The 27,008-nt window shown below is 43.8% G+C and overlaps 1 protein-coding gene across 1 annotated transcript in view; it reads left to right on the forward strand.

Moving 5' to 3' along the window:
• Window positions 1–27,008, forward strand: part of LOC139212420 (neuronal PAS domain-containing protein 3) — a 294,675-nt gene that overhangs the window by 138,575 nt on the left and 129,092 nt on the right. The window contains exon 4 of the mRNA XM_070842965.1: window positions 18,476–18,484. Within this exon, the coding sequence (XP_070699066.1) occupies window positions 18,476–18,484 (9 nt within the window). The remainder of the gene's footprint in view (window positions 1–18,475; window positions 18,485–27,008) is intronic.

Genomic DNA, 27,008 nt, shown 5'->3' on the forward strand with positions numbered 1-27,008 from the left:
AGCCTGATACGTCTTCTTCCTCTGAGCGCACCAGGAAGCCTCGCTGTTACACTGTTTAGTTTGACTTAATGCCCCAAACGCTCACTAAAGCACCAAATCATTCAGCAGAATCATGTGTAATAACTATAAAGGTCATTCCCTTTCACTTTGTCTCTGTTTGCACTTTGCACATATCTTATTTAGTTGTTAAAGTCTATTCTGGACAGTTTCACTTACTTTGCACACTTCACCTCACACACTGTGACACTTCTGACAAATTTGTACTTTTCAATCTGTACTTTTTGTTTTAAAAAGGGACAGACTGTTTAATTCTATTTTATTGTGTCTAAGTTTCTGTTCAATTTTGTATTTTAATATTTTGTATTGTTGTGACGACCTCTGGTCACTCACTCACTCTGGTACAACTATTTCCTCCAGGATAAATAAAGGCGGTCATATTCTTATTCTTATTCTTAAATGTGGATTCATCCGCCGCTGAAAATAGTCCCCCCCCCCCCTCAATCTTCTTTACAGTGAATATCTGCTTGAGAAAGCTATACATATATATATATATATATATATTTACATGTATATGTATATATATATATGTATATGTATATGTGTGTGTGTGTATATATATATATATATATATATATATATATATATATATATATATATATATATACAGTGCTCAACAAATGTCTCAGACCAGCTGTCATAAAAAGGAGAAAACACAAATATTTTAGAAATCTGTCAAAAACTTGTTTCTAATTAAACATTGTATTTTTATTTATTAGGCAAATAACAAAGTGGAACAACTAAATAGTCCTTATTCACATATTTGAACCAGAAATCTTAATATCTAGTTTGACCTCCCTGATTGTTTTCATGGACTTTTCCACCGTCTCTTTTGTTATTGAGCTCCAAATAGTTCCCAGCTGTTCCCACAGACTTGCTTTGGATTAAATTAGTGTGTGATCTATTTTTTAATCCAATAAATCCCAGATCTGTTCGATAGGATTCAAGTCTGGACTCTGACTCGTCCAGTCCATCAGTTCCTCTACTCCAGATTCCTTTTCCATCATTTCAGATCCATCATTGTGATTAAAGAGCTGCACATACTGGAGGGTTAACCATCACAGGAACTAAATAAATAATCTGGTGATCAGCAATACTGTTAATTTAGGGCAGGGGAGGCCAACACCTTCCACTGGGTGGAGGTCTGATACATTTGTTAAGCTCTGTTTTTATATATATGAGGTGTTTTTAGTTACATCCTCACTAGCAGCCAGTGGGCTCAGACCTGAGGGCCACAGAGAGGAAGCATCAAGAGATGTTTGTTTGGCTCTTTTCATGAAATTTGCTGCTGCTTTATCCCTCAAGTTAAATATATGTATTTGCCATCATCCTCTGCAATATTCACAACAAAGACAAACTCAAACACGCCGTTATTGGGTCACATACTGTAGCGTCGAGGAGGATACTCGCTCCAGTAGAAGCACTTGATAGCAGCGACTCGTCTTCAGGGGTCCTGCTCAGCACTGTTATTACCTTGTTTACTGCCTGTCACACACACACACACTCACACACACACACACACACACACACACACACACACACACACACAGATAAATACATACACTCACAGGTCCATGATGTGCAGTTATATAATGTGAGCGCACAGAAAGACTGCTGCACTCTCTGATCGAAACCAATGGATTGAATGGATTTCTACAATTTAAAATGTAATAGGGGAGAGTTGGAGGACAGAGAGGGAGGGAGGGAGAGAGGGAGGGAGGGAGAGAGATGAACGAATCAGAAAGAGAGAGAGGGAATTAGATCAACTGTAGAGAGGGAGAGAGAGGGCGGTCGAGCTTGTGTTTGCTGAGCCGTGAAGCGTTCAGCTGTACCACCATTTGAACGCTCCGTTAGCAGCCGAGCCATTTCTTAATAACACTCATAACTGCTCTGTGAAACACTCCTCCTCCCGTCCCTCCATCCCTCTATCTGTCTCCATCTCTGCCCTTCCATCTCCTCCACGTCCTTCATCTCTCTCCCTCTCTTCCTCGTGTTCAGGCCTGCGTGGACGTGGTTCCTCTCAAATGTTTTGTGCTTAGTTTTGTTCAGAAAGTTAACTTATTGTTATATCGGACGCTTCACGAGCCGAGAGGTTCACGAAGGCTAAATATAGTTTATCGTACACTTTTCTTTAACTGAGGTCAGATTCAGGTGTGAGGCTTTATTTCCTTGGTAGTAATTCCTGTGTTGTTTTTAAGTTTTTCATTTTAAATGCGTTATTATCTTTACCAGACATCCTGAGAGCATTTTTGAAGAAGCAGCATTGATTTTGTGGCCTGATTCAAACCAGGAAGCAGTTCGCTCCGTCTTGAAAAAGCGTTTGCCAGCTAATTTATTGACGATTAAAAGTCAAACTAAGAGTAATGAGGCGCTGACTGCTTTAAATGTGACAGGAACTCACTTACGCTCAAGTCTGATCTCAAGACTAAGAAGTCTACACTTCACCTCACGATCGACGAGACGGACGGCCTCGAACGCATCGCTCTCCTCTCTCTGTCTTCTTCAATGTGTATTAATCCGCCGCCGAAAATAGTCCCATGAATTACAGCATTTCCTGGCGTCCAGTTGAGCTGTAGCTTTATTAATGGAACGATATATTTGTGACGTACTTTTTAAACATGAACATCGTCTTCTCGCTGTAAATCTCTTTCACTCTCTGAATATAAACATGTATTTTAATTCCTTGTGGACCAGTGCCAGTTAGCCCTATCTCTGATTAGCATGTCTATGGGTTCTTCCAGCAACAGCTAGCGCCGGCTAATTAGCATGAACACACATATTTACAGTATCCACTCTTCCCATCCTCCCATCCTCCCTTCTTTTCCTTACTTGTCCCCTTTAGTCCTTCCCTCCTCTAACCTCTTGAAGTTTCCTTCCTCCCTTTCTCTCCTTTCCCTCCTTCCCGCCTGCCGTCCTTGCCTCCCTCATTTCCTCTGTCCTCCACTAGCTCCTTTCCTTTTTTTATTTCCTTCCTCCCCAGATGCTTCCTTGTCTTATCCACTCCCCTACTTTCCTAACCTCCTCCTTTATGTCTTCCTTTTCAAACCAAAGACAATCTGCTGCTGGACTAATTGCAGCTGTTGTTCCCTAACTACAACTCCGGGAATCTTCTGTTCTATATTATGGTGGTGAAGATGAAAAAAAACATTGCTTTGAGGCTAAAAGCAGAGAAAGTTCATTTTGAAGCCATCTGTCCCTCAGGACGCTGATTAATTTGTCGCCGGCTGCCTGTCGCTCACATCGTTTGATCTGCACTCTCACTAATTGATTTTGTAATATTTTTTAAGGAGGAAAAAAACAGGAGCTAAATTGACTTTGATGAGGTTGTTGATCAGAAGAACTTTTCTTTAAGTAGCGGCATGTTTACTCTCAGCTAAATCAAAGAGAAGGAGTAAATATGTTTTTCACATATCTGATAGAAAATGTTTCTGGCTCATATTCATTAAATCCCACCACTTTTATTCTTCCTCTTATAGAGAAAGGTCTTTTTATTTTGTCAGGGTTAAGGCGCTTGGAGGAAAGTTACTCCTTAAAGATGAGATGTGTTAACGGGTCTGAACTCTGCAAATGTTCAGAATATCTCATTGCACAGTTGCACACAAACATCTGGGGACACCCTGATGAACTTCACCGTCCTGTTCCCACATCTCAGCGATTGCTAACGTCGTAATGGAATAACGGACAATGACGTCTCTCTTGGGAACTTTTCTGGAAGGAGAGTTTGCCTGTTCGTACGCTCTGATGTGCCAAATGTTCTGTCTGTCTGGTGTCTGCAGACGTTACAGCGGACATGTTTGTGCAGAAAAATACCTGGTAAATACAGAGAGAATGAATGGATGAGCTGTAGCGTCGTGCTCACCGTCTGATTTTCACATCATTTTTTAAAAAACAAATCCCAAAGCGCTTGTTTTTTTTATTCATTTATTGGAGCACTGTTAACTTTAGCAGAGTTAGCGACGTGTGCAGCCTCCAGACAGGAAACGGAGAACACCACCTCATCTTATCGTCATCGGCAACACTTCACAGCAACGTCAGCACCACCAACAACAATTTAAACACAGCAGGATGTTGAGAACACGTCTCAAATGACCCGAGGATGAAAAGTGAACCACGACTCGATGCTGATCGATCGATATCAGGTCAAGATTCAAGAGCTTTAGTTGTCACACACACAGTTATACACAGTGAAATGTTCTGAGTGTCTGAAACAATAATAAAAATAAAGATAAAGTATAAAATAAGCACACAAAGTGAAACAATAAGTGTAGAAACACAAGAGAAATACATACACACATATAAAGATAGATAGAAATAAATAAATAAATCAAATTCTGATGGATGGACGTATATACAAGCACGCCGGTCCGATATAACAATAAAACCAAACTTCAGTCAGCTGCCTGTCAGAACTCTTTTAAATAGATCCACTTTACCATCAGGATGTCATTAACCTCTTCAGACCTGAGCTCTTGTTTGATATGCATTTTTTATTTCTCCTTGCTATTTGGGCTTATTGGACCCTGATAAGTATAAAACCTAAGCATCATCTTTTTACATGGTGTAGTTTTAGAGAAACATTATGTCCACATATGTGGACAATCAGTCTTAATTTCCAGAAAACACAATAAAGTCACCTTTGTGCAAAACTCTTTATTTACATGTATTTATAACACATACAAAACATATTTTGAACATGTTTTGAAAATCACAGTGAAAAAAACAAAATGAAATATCAACAGTTTTGCCCACATCCATGTCCACACGGCCCCAGCTGAGCAGAATTAACTACTATGGTAATATAACCCAAAGTGTGATGTCCACACGTGTAGCCAGGTCTTTAGAGGATAAGCTGCAGGGACGGAGACTTTGGAGGATGTCGGCCTCCATCTTCCTCCTGTGTGCAGTGTGCTGCTTTATTTAAGTGCATCTCAACAACAGCTGCACAGGAGAAGTCGGTGTAGTTAAAAAAAGAAGAAGATATATGTGACTGTTGCATGAGGAGAACATGTTGGATCAACACTGCTGCTCCTCATGTGTGCTGTCGTCTGCATATATATACACACACGTCTGACATATTAACGCAGTGACGTCGTGCTGATGATGCACTGGTCCTGATAAATACACAAAGTGTATGTATGTAAAGTGGAAAAAAGAGCGAAAATGTTTGCAGTCGTTTTTCTTTCTGTTGAGACGAGCAGCAGAACTGTCAGCTGAGACCAGGACAATTTAAGTGGATGTGAAATACATAATTTCTTAGTTTTTTCATGCAGTTGCATCACTCAGAAACATCGCTACTGTCCTGCCCAACCCCCCCGATACACACACACACACACACACACACACACACACACACACACACGTCCCCGAAACGATGCTTTGACACATTTCAATACATATAAAATGAAACTGTACTTCAGAGAGGAGACTGATTATCGTACCGTCTTAACAAAGATCCTCTGGTGTGTGTGTGTGTGTGTGTGTGTGTGTGTGTGTGTGTGTGTGTGTGTGTGTGTGTGTGTGTGTGTTATACCAGGTCAGAAGACTTATGTTCTCTTCATTAACAGCCTCTGTTTCATTCTTTTTCTCCCACACACACACACACACACACACACACACACACTCGTACAAACTGATAGCATTGCTGTTAAGACTAATGAGCGCTTTGTGACTGAGTGTGTGTGTGTGTGTGTGTGTGTGTGTGTGTGTGTGTGTGTGTGTGTGTGTGTGTGTGTGTGTGTTTGTGTGCAGGACGTGATGTTATTAAATGATATCAACATCAAGGCTCCTGTTTGAAGTTTAACTTCCCTTTTTGTTCTCTCTCTCTCTCTCTCTTATCCACCAACACACACACACACACAAACACACACACACACACACACACACACACACTCTATGATTGTACTTTGTAAGTTTCTGTGTGTGTGAGTTTATTGCAGAGTTATCAACACTCTGTATCAGTGCTGAACTGTGTGTGTGTGTGTGTGTGTGTGTGTGTGTTTCCTATCAGCAGTGTGGGGATGAGAACCATGCATCATAGTTCTACTGTACCAGATAGCTTATCTCTCTCTCACACACACACACACACACACACACACACACACACACGGGTTCAAACAGATCATTGTTTCTGAAAATAATTTACAGAGTTTACATTAATATTTCTATGTCTGTATCCGTGTGTCATCCTGTCAGGTGGCTGTATTCAGACTGGAGCTCAGCTCAGCTCGGCCTTAGACACACTTTAATTAGCTGTGTTAGCTTCTGTCTGCGGCTAATCAGTTAGCTTAGACAGAACATCCTCATAAATGTTGACAAAGAAGCAGAAACCAGTCAGATGCAGCGAGCAGCAGGAACTGAACCCTTTTTTCACGTCTTCTCTCTCCTCTCTTGTTTCATGTCCGCTCACATTTGATCTGCTCAAGAGAAGGAATCTTCTGAGTGAACAAACTGAACTGAATCTCTTCCTGAAACGATCCTGCAGTATGAAGGGAGCGACGCTCGATCTGTTCCCTGGTCGGCGGTTCAAACCCCCAGAATCAGAATCAGAGTCCTGCTGAACTGCAGATCAGTCAAGACGACTTAAAAGTCATTAAACTAACTAACATTCTTCTCTGATATTCAGCGAGAAAACTAAAATATCAAGAATTATAAATGGAGTTTGGTGCATTTGTCAAAGCTCCATTCAAGCACTGAACGATGGTGAATGAATCTTTTTAATGAGTCTTTTTAATGAACTTATTCTACACTGAACAGAACCACTTTGCACATCATTATTCTCCTAAAATGCCCCAAAACGACTTAAAAAGACAGTCAACCACAATTTAAAACCTTCTTTCCGGTCGTCCAGCAGCCAGATTGTTTAGCGTTCAGGCCGTTAATCTGCCGTTGTGATCAACAAAAGCTGATCAGACAAAGTTCAGACTACAATCGGACGATTATTTTTGGGATTCCTCCCCCTTTGTTTAGGGCTTTTTGTCAGCTAAGTAGTTTAGGTTTGTGTCTGCGGTGCTGAGAGGGACAAGACTGACCAGCTCAGCTGATGCTCTCCTCTCCTCTCCTCCCCTCTCCTCTCCTCTCCTCTCCTCCCCTCTCCTCTCCTCTCCTCTCGTCTCTGGTGTGAGTTTCTGAAAAGTGCAGCTCAGTCTCAGCTCCGAAGCTTCACAAAGCTTCACGAAGCTTCACAACACTTCCTGAAACGTGGCGTTCGCTAATGACATTCTGCTGCAAGTACAGTGTTGTTAATGACGCTCCCTCACACTCACAGTTTAATCACAAGCGCTCTGTGTCTCTTAATGACGCTCCCTAGTGGGTGACAATCTGTTGCATTAGCACACACACACACACTCACACACACACACACACACACACAGTGGAGAGTCACTATATTTAGCAGCATTTGAACCAAGAATATTATTTTTGCATGTTTTGCCTTGTTAATAAATGAGACGAGGAGCATGACGGCAGTCTGTGAAGCAGAGTGAGACATCCCAACAACCATATGAAGTTTGTGGTGGATGTTCATGGTCCCCAGAGGATTTCTAGAGGATTTCTAATACTTTCGTCCATCGCGGAGGTAGTGGTAGTGGGTAGATCGCGTGACATTGACGTACAGGGCTCCAGTCTGAGAGCTCTTCTCTGCTACGGGTCCCCAGCAGGGACATGAGCGGTCAAACACACTAGCTGCTGTATTCATGTATTTAGTTCATGTAGTGAATGTTCCAGTTCCTCTGGTCACTTGTGTGCAGTATTATAATATATTCTAATATATTGTGCATCACTGTTTGTCAGTTTGTATAATAGGTTACATTAGCCTCAGTTCTGCAGTGAACGCCAACATATATTATTTATATAAAGTAACTATATCAATAAATAGATGTTTAGCATTTTTAATGTAGGTAGATCATTTTGACCTGCTCATTTTAAAAGTAGCTCACAAGCCGAAACAGTGTGAACACCCCTGCTCTAGTGCCACCAGCAGGATGAGATAAAACAGAAAACAGACAGATTCCAGATTTCCAGAGGATGAACCCTTTAGATTTGAACAACCCTCTCCTCCAGCGCCTCTAACACACAAAATAAAAGCACCTGCATCAGATCCTTAAATCCTCAAACACTTAGAGATGCTGCAGAATCACGGAGGTATTGGATCATTAACAGTCCGTGTGAGATGTTCCCAGGTTCGGTATTGATGGATCATAATTCTTTTTGTGTTTCTCCGATAGGAAGCGGTGACACAGATCAGATGCTGCTGTGCTGAAAAATGGTTTTGTGTGTTATTTCCTTATTTAGGTTTTATCTCGGTGTGATGCAGGCGGCAGATAGCGGCTCCGTTTACAGCACAACAGATGCATATTGTTCTCCACCTGCTCTCTACTGCTCTCTGTCTGTTCTTTAGCGAGGTGCCTTCACCTGCCTGTCTACCTGTCCACTCTACATGTCTGTCTGTCTGTCTGTCTGTCTGTCTGTCTGTCTGTGCTTTTGTTTTATCATGGTTTCACTTTCTCCATCCTTTTTTTTTTTTTTACAATTTTCTCTTCCATTTTCCAAAGTCCTTCTCTGTCTTTCTCTCTCCATTTCCTTGATTTCATGGCAGCAGTGTGCATGTGATTGTGTGTGTGTGTGTGTGTGTGATTGTGTGTGTGTGTGTGTGTGTGTGTGTGATTGTGTGTGTGTGTGTGTGTGTGTGTGTGTGTGTGTGTGTGTGCTCGTGCTCATGCTGTCGAGCTGCAGTGCTAATCGATTAACGCCAACATGTCTGAACCAGCATCGCATTAGTCAACGTCACACACCGCCACCTGCACAAACGTCCTGTGTGTGTGTGTGTGTGTGTGTGTGTGTGTGTGTGTGTGTGTGTGTGTGTGTGTGTGTGTGTGTGTGTGTGTGTGTGTGTGTGTGTGTGTGTACGGGGGTAGTTAAGCATGAGGGCCTGCAGGTGATTACATTCCTTCAGGATATGAGAGAGTGAGAGGAGGGAAGTGTGGAGAAAGAAAATCCTGAAAGAAGAAGAGGAGGAGGAGGAGGAAGAGGAAGAGGAAGGAGGGAGAAATAAGAAAAAGATGGACTCCAGAGAAAAGAGGAAGGAAAGAAGAATGGAAAGTAGGAGGAGGAGGAGGGAGGATGCAGAGGAGGAGAGTTGGAGGGAATTACTGTCTAATGTTGTGTCGGTGCAGCTCTGCTAAACCTCAGTGTAATGATATTGAGTCATTAGTAATCATTCATTTAAACATCTCTGCCCACGCTGCAGCTACGTTCCTCATATTTATACACATTTACATTAACACAATTATGAATCTAATGAATTAATAAGAGGTTCTTCGGCAGTTTAATATTACATTTGCATAAAGTTCGGGGACTTGCCGGAGACGGATTAACAAAAGAATCGTCGAAATCGAAGCGTCGGAGGCTGAAATGTGACTTTTGGCGAAGCTGGATGGATCCGGTGTCCGGTAGGAACCGGGATGAGCACAAGTTGTGGCCATTAGGCAAGAAGCAAACACAAATCTGAAATACCTGAAGGTACTGAAGCTAGATCCTGTCAGGACGACTTCTCCTGTCAGCTGATGTGCTTTAACATTTCTAAACACAGTTTCAGTGGCTCTCGATTCCCTTCAAGCTCGGGGATCCAGAGCAGTTTGACCAAACACCAGATCCTGCACTTCCCACAATGCAACTCAGTATCTTCTCTTCAGATCTGTCTTAGCTTACTTATTTTAACCTGCTGCCAAAGTGGAATTAACCCCTTGAAGGTCCTCAGAAATAATCACGTTAAAGATCCTTACACACATAAATGTGTATGCATAAAAACAAGCCATAAAAATGTTAAAAATCTTTCTTTTTTTTAAAATTTTTTTAAATAGTTTTTTAGACCAGCATCAGCCCTAATCATACATATCAAATTTTAATTAGTTTTTTCAAAAATTAACCCTTAAATTGCCATGTTTTTGTCATGATGCGCATCATTTTATGGTCTAAAATACACAAAAAATACATGAAAAAAATTGAGAACTCTGAAAAATTCACCATCTTGCAAAATTATAAGCAATATGCATGAAAAACTGATAAAATATGCTAAAAATAAAAATCATAACACACTAGAAAGTGCTGAAGACCCTCAAAGTGGAATTAAAAAGACTGTGAGCGTTTTAATGTGCTGCTTCACTCCACTTTTCTGGGTTCAGTCCGTCCAGCAGGTGTGGATGTGGTGCGTCACAAGAGCATCAGTGAGGTCCAACCCTGGCGTCGTCGTCTGATGAGGTTTAGCTCACAGTCGGCGTTGTGGATCACGCCAACGGTGCAGGACGGGAGAAGCATTTGCTAACAGAGCTGGATTCACATCCACTTCTGAAAGTGTTCTCTGCAAAACTGCTTTGACGAATGAAATTAGGGACACGTTCCTTCCCGACAGCTTCCTCCTGCTCACCAGAATGCATTACAGGTATTTAGTTTTTTTAATCAGCTAACTGTGATCTGTTGCTTGCCAACAGTGCCGGTGTAACAAAGCCAACGTGGAAAAACAAGGCCTCTCCAGGAATCTGGCAGCAGATTGTAGAAAAGCTGGAATCAAAGGCGGCGGTGACGGAGTTCATCTGTGATGTTTGGATCACAAGATGCTGCGCTTCAAGCGGCAAAACCTTCATCTTTGTGTCTCTGAGCCAAAAAGCAGCATCTGAATGTGTGTGTGAGCGACAGAGAGCAAGTTTACAGCCGTCCACAGTCACAGATATCGAACATGAAACCATTTCTCGTCCTCATTATCTCCACCACATCTACTCCACATCCTCTCTCTCTCTCTCCTCTCTCAGTATTTGTGATAATATCCATCTAATTACGCTCTGTGCGGCGCTGTCGAGGCTGGAGTGGGGGGGTTAAACGTCCACTCAGGGCTGCGGTGAAGAGCAGAAACGCTCTCAGCTGATGGAAACGCTCGAGCGGCGTCCTGTCCCGATAGCACACCCTCCACGCCGGCGGTGTCGGGTCAAAGGACGCAGTGGACCCAACAATTCTCTGTAGTCAGTCTGTTCAAAGGGTCGGGCCTCAGGACGAGGTGACCTTCAAGTGTTTTAATACAGGACATCTGCTCTGGCAGGGTGGGAACACCGGGGTGGTGCTTCAGTGCTTTGAGGAGCCAGAAGGTGTTTGGCATCGCCTACAATCGATGCTCCACCTCCTGAATGCAGAAAAGATGACTGGAGGAAATTGTTGCCGCTAATGTTGACGTTAGCTCGGTGTTATTCGGTAGCGGCTACATCTGACTCGTGCGAAGTAAAGAGGTTGTGTTTCCCTTATGGTGGATGGTAGAAAGTGGTGGAGCTCAGGATGGTTTTAATGGTCCAACCTTAACCAAACGTTGACTATAGTGTTTGTATAGTGTCATTATCACACCAGACCAGACCACACCAGACCACACCACACCAGACCACACCAGACCACACCAGACCAGAGCACACCAGACCAGACCAGAGCACACCACACCACACCACACCACACCACACCACACCACACTAGACCAGACCAGACCAGACCAGACCAGACCACACCACACCAGACCACACCACACCAGACCACACCACACCACACCAGACCACACCACACCACACCACACCACATCACACCACACCAGACCACACCACACCACACCACACCAGACCACACCACACCACACCACACCACACCAGACCACACCACACCACACCACACCACACCACACCACACCACACCAGACCACACCACACCACACCACACCAGACCACACCACACCACACCACACCAGACCACACCACACCAGACCACACCACACCACACCACACCAGACCAGACCACACCACACCAGACCACACCACACCAGACCACACTAGACCACACTAGACCACACCAGACCACACCAGACCACACCACACCACACCACACCACACCAGACCACACTAGACCACACCAGACCACACCACACCAGACCACACCAGACCACACCACACCACACCAGACCACACCACACCACACCACACCACACCACACCACACCACACCAGACCACACCAGACCAGACCACACTAGACCACACTAGACCACACCACACCACACCACACCACACCACACCAGACCACACTAGACCACACTAGACCACACCACACCACACCACACCACACCACACCACACCACACCACACCACACCACACCACACCACACCAGACCAGACCAGACCAGACCAGAGCACACCACACCACACCACACCACACCAGACCACACCACACCACACCACACCACACCACACCACACCACACCAGACCAGACCAGACCAGACCAGAGCACACCACACCACACCACACCACACCAGACCAGACCAGACCACACCACACCACACCACACCACACCACACCAGACCACACTCAGCAGTCCTCTACTGGAGGAGACGTGATCCACTGATGGAGGACAGTGGACGTCGTGGAGTCACGACCCTCCTGGAGAGGAATCACCTCAGGCTGCACCAGGTGATGAAGATGACATCAGCAGTGAGGTAGAAACCACACTGATGATGTAAAAGAGAAAAATCGATCCTTCCCTTTGTTCCTTTATGCGTTCGTTCATTTGTTGGCTGACTCCTTTTGTCAGATTGTGGTTTCGACCTTCTCTGCGTTTTCCTTCTTCCTGGGAAACAAGCCAACTCTGAAATTACTCCCTGGCCCTCGTCTTCCTCGCTCTCCTGTCCTCCAGCGTTTCCTCCTCTGCTTTGTCCCTCATGTCTTCTTCATCTACAGCCTTTTTTCATCGCCCTGTTTCTCCTTCTGTCCTTCCTTCCTTCCTTCCTCTTCTCCTCTCTGTCCTTTCCTACTATTTACTGACATTTCTTTCCTCTTTTCTTTCCCATCCATCCATTTCCTCCCATGTTTTCCTCCATCTGTATCTGTCTCTCCTCCGTCCTCTCTTCTTCCCACCATTCATCCCTCCTTCCCTCTCTCCTTTTTACCACCGATGCTTCCTTTACACTCCTTTCCTTTTATCCATCCTTCTATCCACCCCTCCACTCACCATTTCATTCCTCCCTTCTATTCCATGAAATAGTCCTCTTGTCTTTTTCCTTCCTCCTCCTTCCTTATTCCTTTCCTCCTCCTCTTTGTCTTTTTTTGATCCCTTCTTCCTCCTCTTCATCACAGTCCCTCCCTCCTTTATTTTCCACTCACCCCTTGTCGTTTTAGTCATCTCCAGTCTTCATTTTTCTAATCTTCTTCGTGTCCTCTCCCTCTCTGTCTCCCTTGTCTCCCTCGCTCCATTTATTCATCTCTTTCTGTCCTTTTATTTTTCTTCTCTTCCATCTTTCCTACCTTGTCCTCTACCCTTCCTACCCATCTACCATTTTCTTCCTTTCTGTCTTCCCACCTTTTCGCTCCTCTTGTTTCCTTCCTATTCACTTCCTTTCTCTCTTTCCCTTACCTCCTTCACCCTCACCCAGTCTACCTCTCTCTCCTCTCTTCTTTCCATCCTTTTGTCGTCGTACTTTCTCCTTCCTGTGTCTCCCCCTCCTCTCCTCCTCTCCTCTCCTCTCCTCCCCTCCCTCCATCCCTCCTCTCCTTCAGAGTTGAGCAGTAAAAGCCGCTCTGGCAGCGAATCCTCTCCACTGTAAAAGTTGTGACATTGAGACGTCTGGAACTATTTTAAGCTTCACTTTTTACTTCCTGGAACTGCATGAAATCACTGAACACCAGCAGCCAAAAACTCTGCGTCCTGCCAAAACTATTTATACCTTTTAATTCATCAAACGAGCCCACAGTGGTCTGGAAAAGTGCTATAAATAATGTGATTTATGCCTCTACTGTAAACGGTCTCCTTGGGGAAATAATGTGACAACTAAAGGTAAAGAATCAACGTGTGGCTTTAGTTTCAGTCAAGTCAGATTCATCAGACGCTTTAAGTCTGACTTCAGGTGACGGAGGAGGATCTGTTGACTGACTGGACAGGCGGGAGGATGTTTTGGGAACATGTCAGCGCTTTGGATGAGCACAATTTAGCCGAATCAGAGCTCAGTTACCACTTCAGCTGACGGAGCAGCGGCCTGATCTGAAAAGATCTGTGTGTGTAAACGCCTCTAAGAAGCAGCCAAGATGGAGCGAAGGCTGATTCTAGCCAGATGTTGACAATCTGTAAATGCATCCATCTCTCCGAGACCCAAACACAAGACGTCCGCTCACTGTCTGTCTGTTAAATCAGCCTCAAAATGGCTCCACATGTACGATCGAATAAGCACTGAGCTGCTGAGCGAGCCGTATGGGTGAGGAAGAGCCGGTGAGGACGATGAAACTTTCATGAATGCTACAGTTGTTAGCCAAACTGTCGTCGCTATAACTAAACGGCCAAAGTGCAGAAACAGTTCTTCCTTGGTTCTCCTCAGATACCAAACAGCTTCACACACATCTCCAGCTCCGGCAGTCGGACTTGTGATCTTGCCGACAGAGACGTGTGTGGCTGAGTAAGAGTGAAAGTGTCTAAGATCTGAGCCAGTGGGGCCTTGGTTTACTGACTAACCCTACACAGACTAACGATGATTCGTTCCTCCGGTGAGGCTGGACGCTGCTAACGTCACTCTCTGCCCGTTTCTTCTCCTCCTCAGGCTGAAAACACACACACACAGCCTGTTTTTCACTTCCAGTGGAATAGTTGAAGTGAGAGCATTTGTCCTCCCCTCCCTCCCCTCTCTCCCTCCCTCCCTCCCTCCCTCCCTCCCTCACAAACACACACCCCTGCAGGCTTGTATTGTGCTGCAGTTAATAAAGTGTGTTCCTGTGTGTGGATCAGAGCAGCAGATAAGGACTGGACACTGATAAGCACTGCAGTAACTCTCTTTGCCCTGCAGACTGCAGACGGCTTCAGCCACTATTTTCACTTCGCACATCGCTGATTTCTTTATTTCCATAATTCAGATTTTGCCTTTAGATCAGACTAACACGAGCAGCATGTCAGAATAAATGAATGAAGTGGAACAAAATGGCAATTCGGTCTTATTATCGGACTGCTGCTGATATTACCGTTAGTGCTATGAGTCCTGTGATGTATGTATCCTATTATGGAGCACTTTATCTATTCAACCAGCTTTGGAGTTTATTATCTGGCACGCAGGGATTCGCTGCACCTCTCTGATATTTACCAAGAAGCACTTCCTGCACGCCGACTTACCGTTGGGTTTGGGTTTGTGGACACGTTAAACAAATGAGATGCTAGCATGATAGAGCCAGGTGAGCTGTTTCCTCCTGCTACAGGTCTCTATGCTAAGCTAGGCTAACCACACCTGTCCTCCAAGTCTCCTCTCTGCATCTTCACAAAGCTATTACAAAAACAAAATAGACAAAAGAGTTCATTTTCCGGTAGAAAGTTTCACACCTCAGTGATACAGGTGTGTGGGCGTGGTCAGGACTGTGCTCTCTGATGATGTCACAGCGCCGTAATCCCAGTTTTTAGCCTAGTATCTTTATTATCGCTGTGTGTTTAAATGAGATGAGTGTGAAAGTGTCTTTCTAGTGTCGAACACCGGCATCAGTCGTTGCATCAGCGAGGCTAATTTGTTAGTGAATATAATCCCGGGTCCTGACGTCGACGCCGGCACCAGAGTTTCCTGAGGATTTCTTGTTTTCTGTGTGTGGCGGCAGATGAAACAGTCTCTTCGCTCTGTCTGGAACATTTGTGCCTCTAAATCAGAGCTGAAGCTTTAATATGAGCCGCCGTGACTTTCTGCCGCTCCAACTCCACATTTAAAAGAAGATGACTTGGACCCTGACAGCTTATAATTAATTAACATCCTCCTCCTCCTCCTCCTCCTCCTCCTCCTCCTCCTCCTCCTCCTCCTCCTCCTCCTCCTCTGCCTCAGTCTCCCCATTTCTCTTTTTGGTTCTCGCTCTTTCCTCCTCCTCCTTCACGCTCCTCCTTTCTGTCTTCTTCTTCTTCTCTTTCCATCCCTCTCTCTCCTCCCATCACCGATGGCATTCAGCCGTTTCCCATCCGACACGTAATGTTCATCTCAGCAACTTAATTACGCTTAAATGGGAATTGAGGACAGAGAGATGGAGCGGAGGGACCGAGGGAGGGAGGATGTGAAACCAGAGGGACGGAGGCGAGCAGCAAACCAGCATTTTGTCCTGCCAGGATCAATATATCTAGTAGAAAATGCTGGAAATACTTCTTTTGTCTCTTCATCCATGAGAATTCCCCTCTGTTGATCCCTCCCTCTCTTCTCCCCCTCCCTCTTCTTCTTACTTAGTCAATCCTTCTCCTTGCATCACCCGTCTCTCTCTTGTCAGGCAGTTGGTCAGAGTTCATTAATTTTTACTGCTGAGGTAGTTTCCTCTGTGGACCGAGAGCGAGACCGATTCGGGATCGGTTTCTACGGTTACCAGGCTGTAATAAGAGGTGAAACGAGGTGAAAAGACGACTGCGGCTCACTCGCTAAGTGCTGCCGTTTGAGCCCAATTACGCACACATTTGTAATCAAATGTTGTATCAGGAAGGAAGGAACGCTTCAGACTCGTCCCGGTGTCGTCGTTTGGAGCGAAAACACTTGAGGATTACGGGTTCAACTTCACGGAGCGAGACGTCAGACATGTCGCCGGTTATTGGCGACACCAGTAAGGTGGCAGTGTTGGTCAACTGGACTGATGCAGACTGATGGATACTCTGACTTTAGGGATCTTCATCCTGCAGCACACTGAGCGTCAGCAGGTTCCAGCTCACACTGAAGCATAATAACTTTTTATCTTTAATCTTTTATCTTTAACCCTTCACAGTCTGGGTTTTTTACTACTTTTCATTCTACCTTTGTGTTTCCCAGTTTACCTTTTTCTTGCCTTTCTTTGTGTCTTTCTTTTCAGCACAACCTCACCTATGTGATTCTACAAGTATTTATTTATTTTGACATAATATATGGACACACTGGATGTAAAAGTGCAAAAGAAACACAAAATCCGAGCAGGAACTAGTTGGATCTTTGGAGGAGCGGGGGTCTGCGCGGACACCTCCTCTTGTTCGTCTTCACGTGCAGCATCCTCTTCATCCTCTGAAAGGAGTCTTCCTCAGAATCAGAACGTTCTTCCCCAGATTCAGCATCTTCTAACTCGTAGAAGAGCTGTAGTGTGCGACTTCGGCTCTTCATAACTTTAGTGTTAATAGGCCGATCGAGAAAATTCAAACACTTGTAAAAAGTTTGAAGTGTCCGCTTTCCAACAGTCTTTGAACTGAGCACCTGCGTGCTTGTGTCACAGCTTTACGTTTTCAAACGTGCGACATGTGACTTTGACGCCGTGTGGTGGTCCTAGACTCTGAAGGGTTAATACTTTGGTTTACACCTGCAAACCTGATGACAAACCCGTCGGTCTTTGGGAACGTCAGTTTGGCAGCAATGACGCCGGCAAAAAATGTGAAAAACAATTATTTAAAAATAGATAATCAGTGAAATAAAGGTTCATTACAGTCAGAAACAGAAGGAAATAAACCAAGACTGTGGGATAAAACTCTTTCTGTCACATTGTCAACTTCACACTTAAAGAAGTAATTATATAGAAATATATGCAACTCCACACACACACACACACACAGGCTGAGCCCTGCAGTGCAGTTATTATGTGTGGTGACAGTGTGACAGAGAATAATGGAGACACGTGGCCTCGTTCACCTCTGTGTCTGTTAAATTAATGACTAACAGCTTCACACTAAACTCCTGCAGCTCACTCTGTCTCATGTTACGGCCCAGACAAATTAACAGCAGATTAACGCCGTCTGTCTGCTCGCTTCATCTTTCAGCTTCACCAGCCAACAACCCCACACCAGACAACTGACGGACAATAATACTGCAGCGTTAAAAAAAAACAAAAAAACACTCTGAGACAACATCCAGACCAGCGCCGGACTGTTAGACCGCCTGGATCTGTGTGGATCTGTGTGGATCTGTGTGGATCTGTGTGGATCTGCCTTAGATGACTCTGAATGGCCGCTATAATGAAGTAATGAATGATTATTTCCACAGGTGGCTGGTAGAAGAGCACAAGCTCTGTCCTTCATCTGCACAAGTGTGTGTTCTTCCTGTTAGAAGCTCTTCGGTCTGACGTGTTGTTGGAGAAGTTTTAAACTTAAAAAGCTGTCGAATGCTCATAAAATAGATGTTAACGTTGGTTTTTTAGTCCAGCATGAAGTTCTGCTGCACAAACCCAGAGGGTGTGAAGTCGTGTTCGAGCTTCCTTCTTTTCAAATGTAATTTATTGATGTTACTCTGCCAATCTAACGGTGTCGTGTGCTGCAGGTGCATGATGGGTAAAAGTAGAGTTGTCGGTCTTGATGCAGCTGAGGTGGCCTCTGTGTCCCACTGATGCCGGCTGATGCATCTTCTATGTATATATTATATATACATACATATATAAATATATATATATTCTATGCGTATAGACCAGTGGTGGGCCGTCAGGGCCTGCAAAGCCTTCTCTGCTGGCCTAAAAGAAATATCTGAATCACAAACTGATGTTAATGACATTTTGTCCCTGAATACTTATTAAATAGTTCCTTTCATAGCTTTAAGATGGTTGTGCTGCTTCCACACGTGTATTTTTATATTAAAGCATTTAACCAATCACATTTCAGCCATCATTTGTTGCCAGGCAGGGTCAAAGTCAGAGAAGTCTGCCTGAAGGCCTTCACAGTCCGTTCTGCAGGCCCTCTAACACAGAATAAATGTCCATGAAACTGTTGCTTCAGCCGATCAGATGTTGAGTCGGTGTCACCAGGACCCTCTAGCAGGAGTACGGCACCGTGTTCAGACCTGATGACTGGATAGTCTAGACTGGACAGAATAATCTGTACGACAGAGTAACTGAACTGTTTCTGAGGATGGATTTAGAATTTTTGAGGAGTAAAATGTTGCTATTTTCCTAAATAATCTTGTAAGTTTATGAGGTTATTCTTGATGTTTTTATGTGTGTAGCTGCAGTAGAAGGAGACTTGTTCACCCCTGGTTTGTTTCTTCAATAAAGGCATTTATTGTGGCTACAGGAGTTACTACTCTTTATACTGTATTTCTGCATCATAAGATGGTTTTTATGACCTTAAAATAGTTATTGAGGGCTGGATTGATTCAGAACTGAAGGCCTAGGTGTGAAATGCACCACTGGTATATACATATATATTATATTATACTATTATTATATTGTACTATTCTGTTATATTCAAATGAACAATCTTCACTTAATCTAGCATCTGTTTGAATGCAAAAACACAAATCATTTATTTTTTTTATATAATTGTAAATAAAGTCAGGCAGTAAGGGGTTAAGTCACTTCCCCTTTGTTTGTGTTACGGCCATCACTTTTAGATGAAGAGTCAGTTTAGGACGGACGGCTTGGATCAAAATACTGTGAGGAAGCCAGTCAGGAGGCCGAATCAGAGCTGGAATCACTTCAAAATACTTTGTTTTTCTAGAATTTGCACCAAGTTTTGCTGAATTTATTGCAAAGCGATTGATAGTGATGAGTGTTTGATCCACAAAGTGACGTCTTTAGCTTCAGGTAGTCGTTAGAGAAGCTCCCATGTTGTGGTGAAGTCTGAATGTCCACCGGCGTCTTCTACTTTATTTTAGAAGCAGGTATCATTTTGACATTTGTACAGATTATCCAACCAGGTCTTCTTCCTGTCACCTTTCATCGTCTGAGACAAAACAAAACCAGCACTTCCACATCCAGCGACGCCCCAAAGAAATCCTCCAGCCTCCCTCCTCTGTGTGGAGAAGGAGAAGGAGATGGAGCAGCGATATGAAGGCGCTCAAAGCGACTCAGTCAAACTAAAGGATACTTTGCTTGTTGAGTTCGGGGTCTGACGGGAGCGTGTGTGTGAAGAGAAACAGGAAATGGTGCGAGAGAGGAAGAAGGGAAGCGGCGAATGAGAGCGCTGGCAGGTCGACTCGTGTTAATCCTGACTGCTGCTGGTCCACGTACACTCCCTCTGCGGCCGTCCACCGCCTTGTTCCCTTCACGCACAGTAGGCTGCCACTTAATTAACGTACGGGTGTGTGTGTGTGTGTGTGTGTGTGTTCACGCCCTTTTCCCACGTATTATGGTGTTCAGCCGCTCCCAGTGCGGGTATTCAGGGGCTTGTTCAGTTCACCACTGGGGCGTCAGGGCCCCTACCTAATTACACTGTGTGTGTGTGTGTGTGTGTGTGTGTGTGTGTGTGTGTGTGTGTGTGTGAGCGCCCCAAGAACATATCTTGGCTCTTGCGTGTGTGTGTGTGTGTGTGTGTGTGTGTGTGTATGGTACAGTAGGCTGGTTCCTAATTACTGTCTGCTCCTTGTATTCCCTCAGTGCCAATACCTTCCTGCCTCACTGAACCCTCGTTGTGAGAGAGTGTGTGTGTGTGTGTGTGTGTGTGTGTGTGTGTGTGTGTGTGTGTGTGTGTGTGTGTGTGTGTGAGAGAGAGAGAGAGAGAAGCCTATCATGTACTCTGACAAATTCAGACACAAGAGAAGCCTCAAATCTCACAAGGCTTTGGATTGACACACACACACACACACACACACACACACACAGTATCTGCAGGACTGCGGACATGTCTGTCTCCGTCAGTGTTTCACACACACACACACACACACACACACACACACACACACACACACAGTATCTGCAGGACTGCGGACATGTCTGTCTCCGTCAGTGTTTCACACACACACACACACTCACACACACACACACACACATAAATATAACTGCCTGTATTTGTTTAGCTGCAGCGCCCCCCCCCCCCCTCTTTTCTTTAGTGTTGCAGGTTTTGTCTCTTTATTAACGATGAAACAGCTGCTGAACAGTTTTCTAGTTTTCAGAAAGGAGATAAAAACTGTTCTCAGACAACTTTGTGGAAACAGAATCACTTCACCTGTTAACACAGATACAGACCGTCTTCCACACGTTGTTAGGATTAGATTAAGTTCTTTGTACTGAACTACTAATCTGATTCTTTACTTCACTACAAGTGTTTGACATCTTAAGTTGTTGTTTTTCAGAATATTGTGATTTCAGCACACAGAATATACGAACATGTCGGCCTGCTGCGATACAGCTGACGCCAGACTTTGATCAATCAATCACTGGATTAACAAAAACTGAATCTGGAAACGTTTCAACAACCACTGAGGTCATTTTTCCTCCTGTTAAGAAACAAAAAAAAGGATCAAAAATGATGATGCTGTCCGTTCTCACTGTTTTTACAAACCAAACAATCAATGAAAGTAATCAGCAGAAGAAATGAGCTCCTACGGTAAAATGAGGAATAATAATCTACTGATTAAACAACCTCACGTTGTTTTATTTAAGGACTTTAACTGTACTTTTACACATTTTAATTCTATAATTCTATATTAGTATATTATATTATTAGTACTTAGACCTCCTGACACATGTACACGTGTTCACAGGTAACTCTCCTCCTCGTCTGCTGAGGCCGATGCTGTTGAATTAATCTGTTCCTTAATCTGTAGGACGAGTCGACTCGGGCCAAACATGCTTCCTATTGGGAGGTGAACCCCCCCCCACACACACACACACACACACACACACACACAGACAGTTTACATGTTAAACAGTGGGGGGTCCTCTTCTCACACTGCAGACAGCTGCTGATGTTAAACCCTGCGTGTATCGGCTGTACATCGACTTTCCGTGCAGCTTCAGAGAGAAGATCTTCTTCCTCAATCTGAGTTTTTTCCAAGTGGCTGTTCACATTATTTTAAAAATGGCGGCGTGAGCAGAAGAAGCACACGACCTCTGACGCAGCACCGTGTTTACGGAAGTGAGAATACAAACAAGCCGATGGCAAACGTGGAGATACGAGTGTTTTCTGTTTTATTTCTAAGTTAATGTCTCCCCAAACACTTCGGAGGTCTAAAGCCTCGTTGTCCCTCCACCGACTACCACCGTCCTCCTCCATGTTTGTTGCTGTGAAGTGTCTCCAGGGGCAAAACATCAGTGTGAACGTATTCTTCAAGTGTTTTCTTGTCAGTTCTGGTCTTGTTTTTCTACCAGTAGGCTCACGTCACGCCTTTCTAGCAGCTCCCAGTCACCTGTCTGTCTCTCTCAGCTGTTTACACCTGTCGCCCCACCCACCGTCTGTCACGTGCTCTTCATCACTCCGTTTTCAAATCCCAGCCACAAATGAAGGAGAGGAGCACGTGTAGCTGTTGACAAAGAGATGTTGTCATGATGAAGACGACTGATTTGGAATGCAATCATTTAATAGGACAAGAAAAGTCAGCGTACTGGTTACATTACATTTAGATTTAGATTTATATATGTATTTATATCTATATTTATATATTTTTATATCTATATTTATATATTTATATCTATATTTATATATATTTATATCTATATTTATATATTTAGATCTATATCTATATATATTTAGATCTATATCTATATTTATATATATATTTATATCTATATTTATATATATTTAGATCTATATCTCTATATATATATATCTATATTTATATCTATATTTATATATATTTAGATCTATATCTATATATATTTAGATCTATATCTATATTTATATATATATTTATATATGTTTATATATGTTTATATATATTTCTATATGCTTGTGTTGCAGGAGGAGTATAGATGTGACCGTTTAGTGGAACAACAGCTGTTCAGACATGTTCTCCTCTCCGTCTTCTATCTGTCCATCCCCTCATCACTCTCACTGTCCTCCTCCTCTCTCCCCCATTTTTCTTCCTCCATATTGTCACTCTGATGCTTCACTTCTCTCCCCCATCTCTCTCTCTCTCTCTCTCTGTGTCCTCTCTTGTCCTTGACTCCAACACACACCAGCTGGCACTCAGCCAAGTGGAGAGACAGCAGAGATGATTCTGCACACATAGGAAGTGTGTGTAGTGTGTGTGTGTGTAGTGTGTAGTGTGTGTGTGTGTGTGTGTGTAGTGTGTAGTGTGTAGTGTGTGTGTGTGTGTGTGTGTGTGTGTGTGTGTAGTGAGTGTGTAGAAGTCTGGGAGCGACAGCAGAGGGATGTCATTAACAGATAGAGAGAGAGCGAAGCAATGAACTTCAGGATAGCAAACAGCAAAGAGAAGAGACAATGAAGACATAACTGTGTGTGTGTGTGTGTGTGTGTGTGTGTGTGTGTGTGTGTGTGTGTGTGTCTGTGTGTGTGTGTGTGTGTGTGTTAGCTGATTGAGATGATACAAAAAGTCTAAATCAAAGTTTTTTTTTTACCAAAACACTGAAGAGTGTGTTTCAGGACACACACACACACACACACACACACACACACACACACACACACACACACACACACACACACACACACACACACACATCACATTTCACAGAGCATTGATTGGTAATGAAACTGCTGAGTTCCACGTGTAGACAAAGAAAACAGGATAAATGAATAAAGAGCAAAGATTCATCCAAGTATGTCTCAAAATAAATGAACAAGAGGAAGAGAAAATAGATCCGACAGTAGAAACAGGAGAGGACATGGCTGATGCATCATTAAATAAAGAATAAAGAATGAATATGTTCATCAATGACTCACATCAGCTCGATCAGAAGCTGACCGTGGAAACACAGGAGTGAAGGACTCTAAACTCAAGGTCCTCTTACTGCTTTCCTCAGCCGTGGCTTCATCCACAGCATTTGTCAATATTTAGAGCGTTAGCCACAGTTTAGTGCGTTAACCTTTACTTTATTTATGTCTTTTACTTCTCTTCAGATCATTACCTCTGTTCTTCAGTCATACTCTTTTGCTCTGCAGCCGCTCAGGTGTCCTGTACTTCATATTTATATATTTATTACCGCTTGATACGCTCAAAAGCAGCTCGTCCTCAGAGCGCAGCGACACAATCGGCTGATTTCTAACGACAACACAACAGCAGGTTTTAGCAGGAAGCTGCTTCCTCACGTCCGTCGTGTGCAGGTGTTGATGCTGAAGCACCAAAACTACCTGGTTGGCTTAACCCTTTCATGCACAGAGGTCACTGCAGTGTGCAGCTATTCAGAAGCTGTTTTCTTGTACATGCATGAGTTTTGATGGTGTAGAAGCTGCTGCATCATCTCATCCACTCAGAGTGAAGCCAAGATGGCCGACAGACAGCCAGAAACACCAAGGTGCTCATTTCTTTCTGTTCAAACCTTCTAGAAAAAGAAACCCTTTGCAGGTCAGAAAACTATGGTGGCATCAAGTAACATCTAAGGAGTCATGCAATTGCTGAATTTTCCAAGTAGTGACTTTATATTGGGAGGAAATGATGATTAATCACATGTCCACTGAAGTGTACATCATGCATCAGGAGCTAGATTTCAACTAGTGGACATGTAAATATATCTTTATAAAATAAGGGTTCAAGTTCAAACCTTGTTTTTCAGCCTAAAGATGAATAAAAACACTTAAGGATCATGATTCATGCATGAAAGGGTTAAAGAAAGAGTGAGTGTGTACTAGTAACTAAACTAGTCACGAAACTAAGAGCTCGTATGTTTCAGGCTGCTGTTGTCTGCAGTCATTTATTTAATCTTCTTCCCCAACGATGTTTTTTATCTGTCAGCTGATCTCAAAGCATCTTCTTGTATCTCTGAATAGTCTAAAAGTTGCAGAAGATATTCTGACCGAGCCGAACGCCTCAGCTGACTCTGCCCTCGTCCACATCATGACCCCATCGACATCTTTGTGTTGTTTTCTCTCTGCACACACACACACACACACACACACACACACACACTCGTTCACCTCCTGCTCCGATCTCCACTTAAATCTGATCGTTGAACGATAACTGCTGAATTATTCAGCACGAGTGGAAAATTACAGAGCAATTCACCGCTCGTTTGCCGACGTTACAGCCTGAAAAACGGCGGTCCGGCTCCACGGGCTTGTTTAATGTCTGACAGAAATCTAATGATCTGCTCAGCTCTGTCTTCTCTGATTGCGGCCGTCGGTGTGAATGCCTCTCGGCGTCCGGGTCGGGACAGCGCGGCTCGAAAAGTCATAAAACACTATTAACATCTTCATCTTAAAGAGACAGTCCAGCACTTGGTGGAGCCGTCCTGAGCTTTTCGCTCTATATGTGGGTACAACAATGATAAAGGTTATTTATTTAGTCCTTCAGAAGCAACGTGCTGCACAGATAATAGCAGTAACTCTGTGCACCACCTATTGCCATGGCTGCCTCTTGTTCCCAGGCTGCTCCACCTCAGCGTGGAACAGCAGAAATATCACTGAAGGAGTTTAAACGGTGACGTGCAGCAGGTTTACTGGAGCGGCTCCGGAGTTAATCGGCCCAAACATCTCATTTCAGAGGGAAAAGAGCCCCCTTCAGGCTGACTGCCTCTCATTTATGTGACGAGCTGTAAACTTTGTAATGTGTAACAGTGGGAGCTGCAGTCTTCTGTCGTCCGGCCCGCCGCCTCCTGCGCTCGTCCGTTTAATACGGGAGTTATCCCAAAGACCTCTGCTGGCAAGTTAGCAGAGTTGTGATGCAGCTGGACGAGTGGAACGTTATAATAGGTGGAAAAGAGCGAGTCTGACTATGAAACATCCGTCATAGTGTCACAGCAAAGAGTGCAGTAGACCACCAGAGGACTTTTACACAGGAGAGCAGCTTTGTTTCTCTGTGAGACGACGTTTAATCATTATTACTCACGTGACCTACAAACCCTGCATCAGGAAGACAATCCAGGCAAACCAGAGCGTCCAGCTGAGGAGGGAAGGACTCTGAGGAGTTGTTTTAAGGTCCATCACACATGTTATAGACAAAACAGCAGTAATAAGTTTATCTTGGCTATTAACATACTTATTTTAACCCAAATCTAAACTTATAGTAGTTTTGGTCTAAAGTGAAAGCTTTATTTAGAAAATCTAACTGGATGTTGGATATTTTAAGGTGACGGCAGGACGACAAATGAATTAAATGTGATTAAAAGTGACGCCATCACCATGAGATCTTCTACATCTATCCTAACGCGGTAGTTTATTTTGAAACTAGTTGATTTGTGAAGCTACTTTACTTTGAAACATCCTGAATCTGCAGTTCTAGACAGTTCTAACCTTCATCTCTAAACTCTAAACTTTAGATTTACAGATTATAAAACAGAGGGAAATTAAATCATGTTTTATTTAAAAAAAAAAAAAGGTTTAAAATTTCTTCACTTTTCCAGAAAAGATAATGAAGGAAAGGAAGTGATGTCAGGACGTCAGCTGTCTGAACTGCAGGGAAAGACGAGAGGGGAGGAAGGAGAGGAGATGGAGGGGAGGGGAGGGGGGGAACACTTTTTACAAAATGGCTGAATGTTGCACTGTTAATCACACACACACACACACACACTCACACACACACACACTCTCACACACACACACACACACACACACACTCACACACACTCACAGCCTCCCTCAGCTGTTTAAAAAGTCATCAGCAGTGGAGACATTTGTTTTAATTAGTATCTTTTTAAAGGCGTCTTTCAACCATGTTAACTTTTCATGACCAGTTCTGCTTAATAATCCATGTTCGCTCTTCAATTTTTAACCGTCTGACTCGCCCTCCGTAACGAGCTCCCAGACTCCCCCTCCCTCCCTCTCTCTCTCTCCCTCTCTCTCTATAATTGTGCCTCTAAATGAGTGAATAGTTCTTCGTTGCAGATTATCACGTTAAAGGTTTTCTGCAGCACCTCAGACCAGAACACATGAGCCCCCAGTCGTCACCCCCTTCCACCACTAACCGTCTCTCTTAGCTGTGGTAGCTTGGACTTTCGCCTGGCTAATTACTGGATTACTGCTTAGATTTAATTAATTTGGCATCAGGTGATATTTGAGCTCCTAGCAGGATCAAACAGGCTGCGTTTCTTCTTCTTCTGCTGCTTTAAATGGATGTATTTCCTGCGTTGTTGTGTCAAAGTCCAGAGTGTTTCTGCACATCCAAGATGAACTTCT

The sequence above is a fragment of the Pempheris klunzingeri genome, chromosome 13 (assembly GCF_042242105.1).
Source record: "Pempheris klunzingeri isolate RE-2024b chromosome 13, fPemKlu1.hap1, whole genome shotgun sequence".
NCBI lineage: Eukaryota > Metazoa > Chordata > Actinopteri > Acropomatiformes > Pempheridae > Pempheris > Pempheris klunzingeri.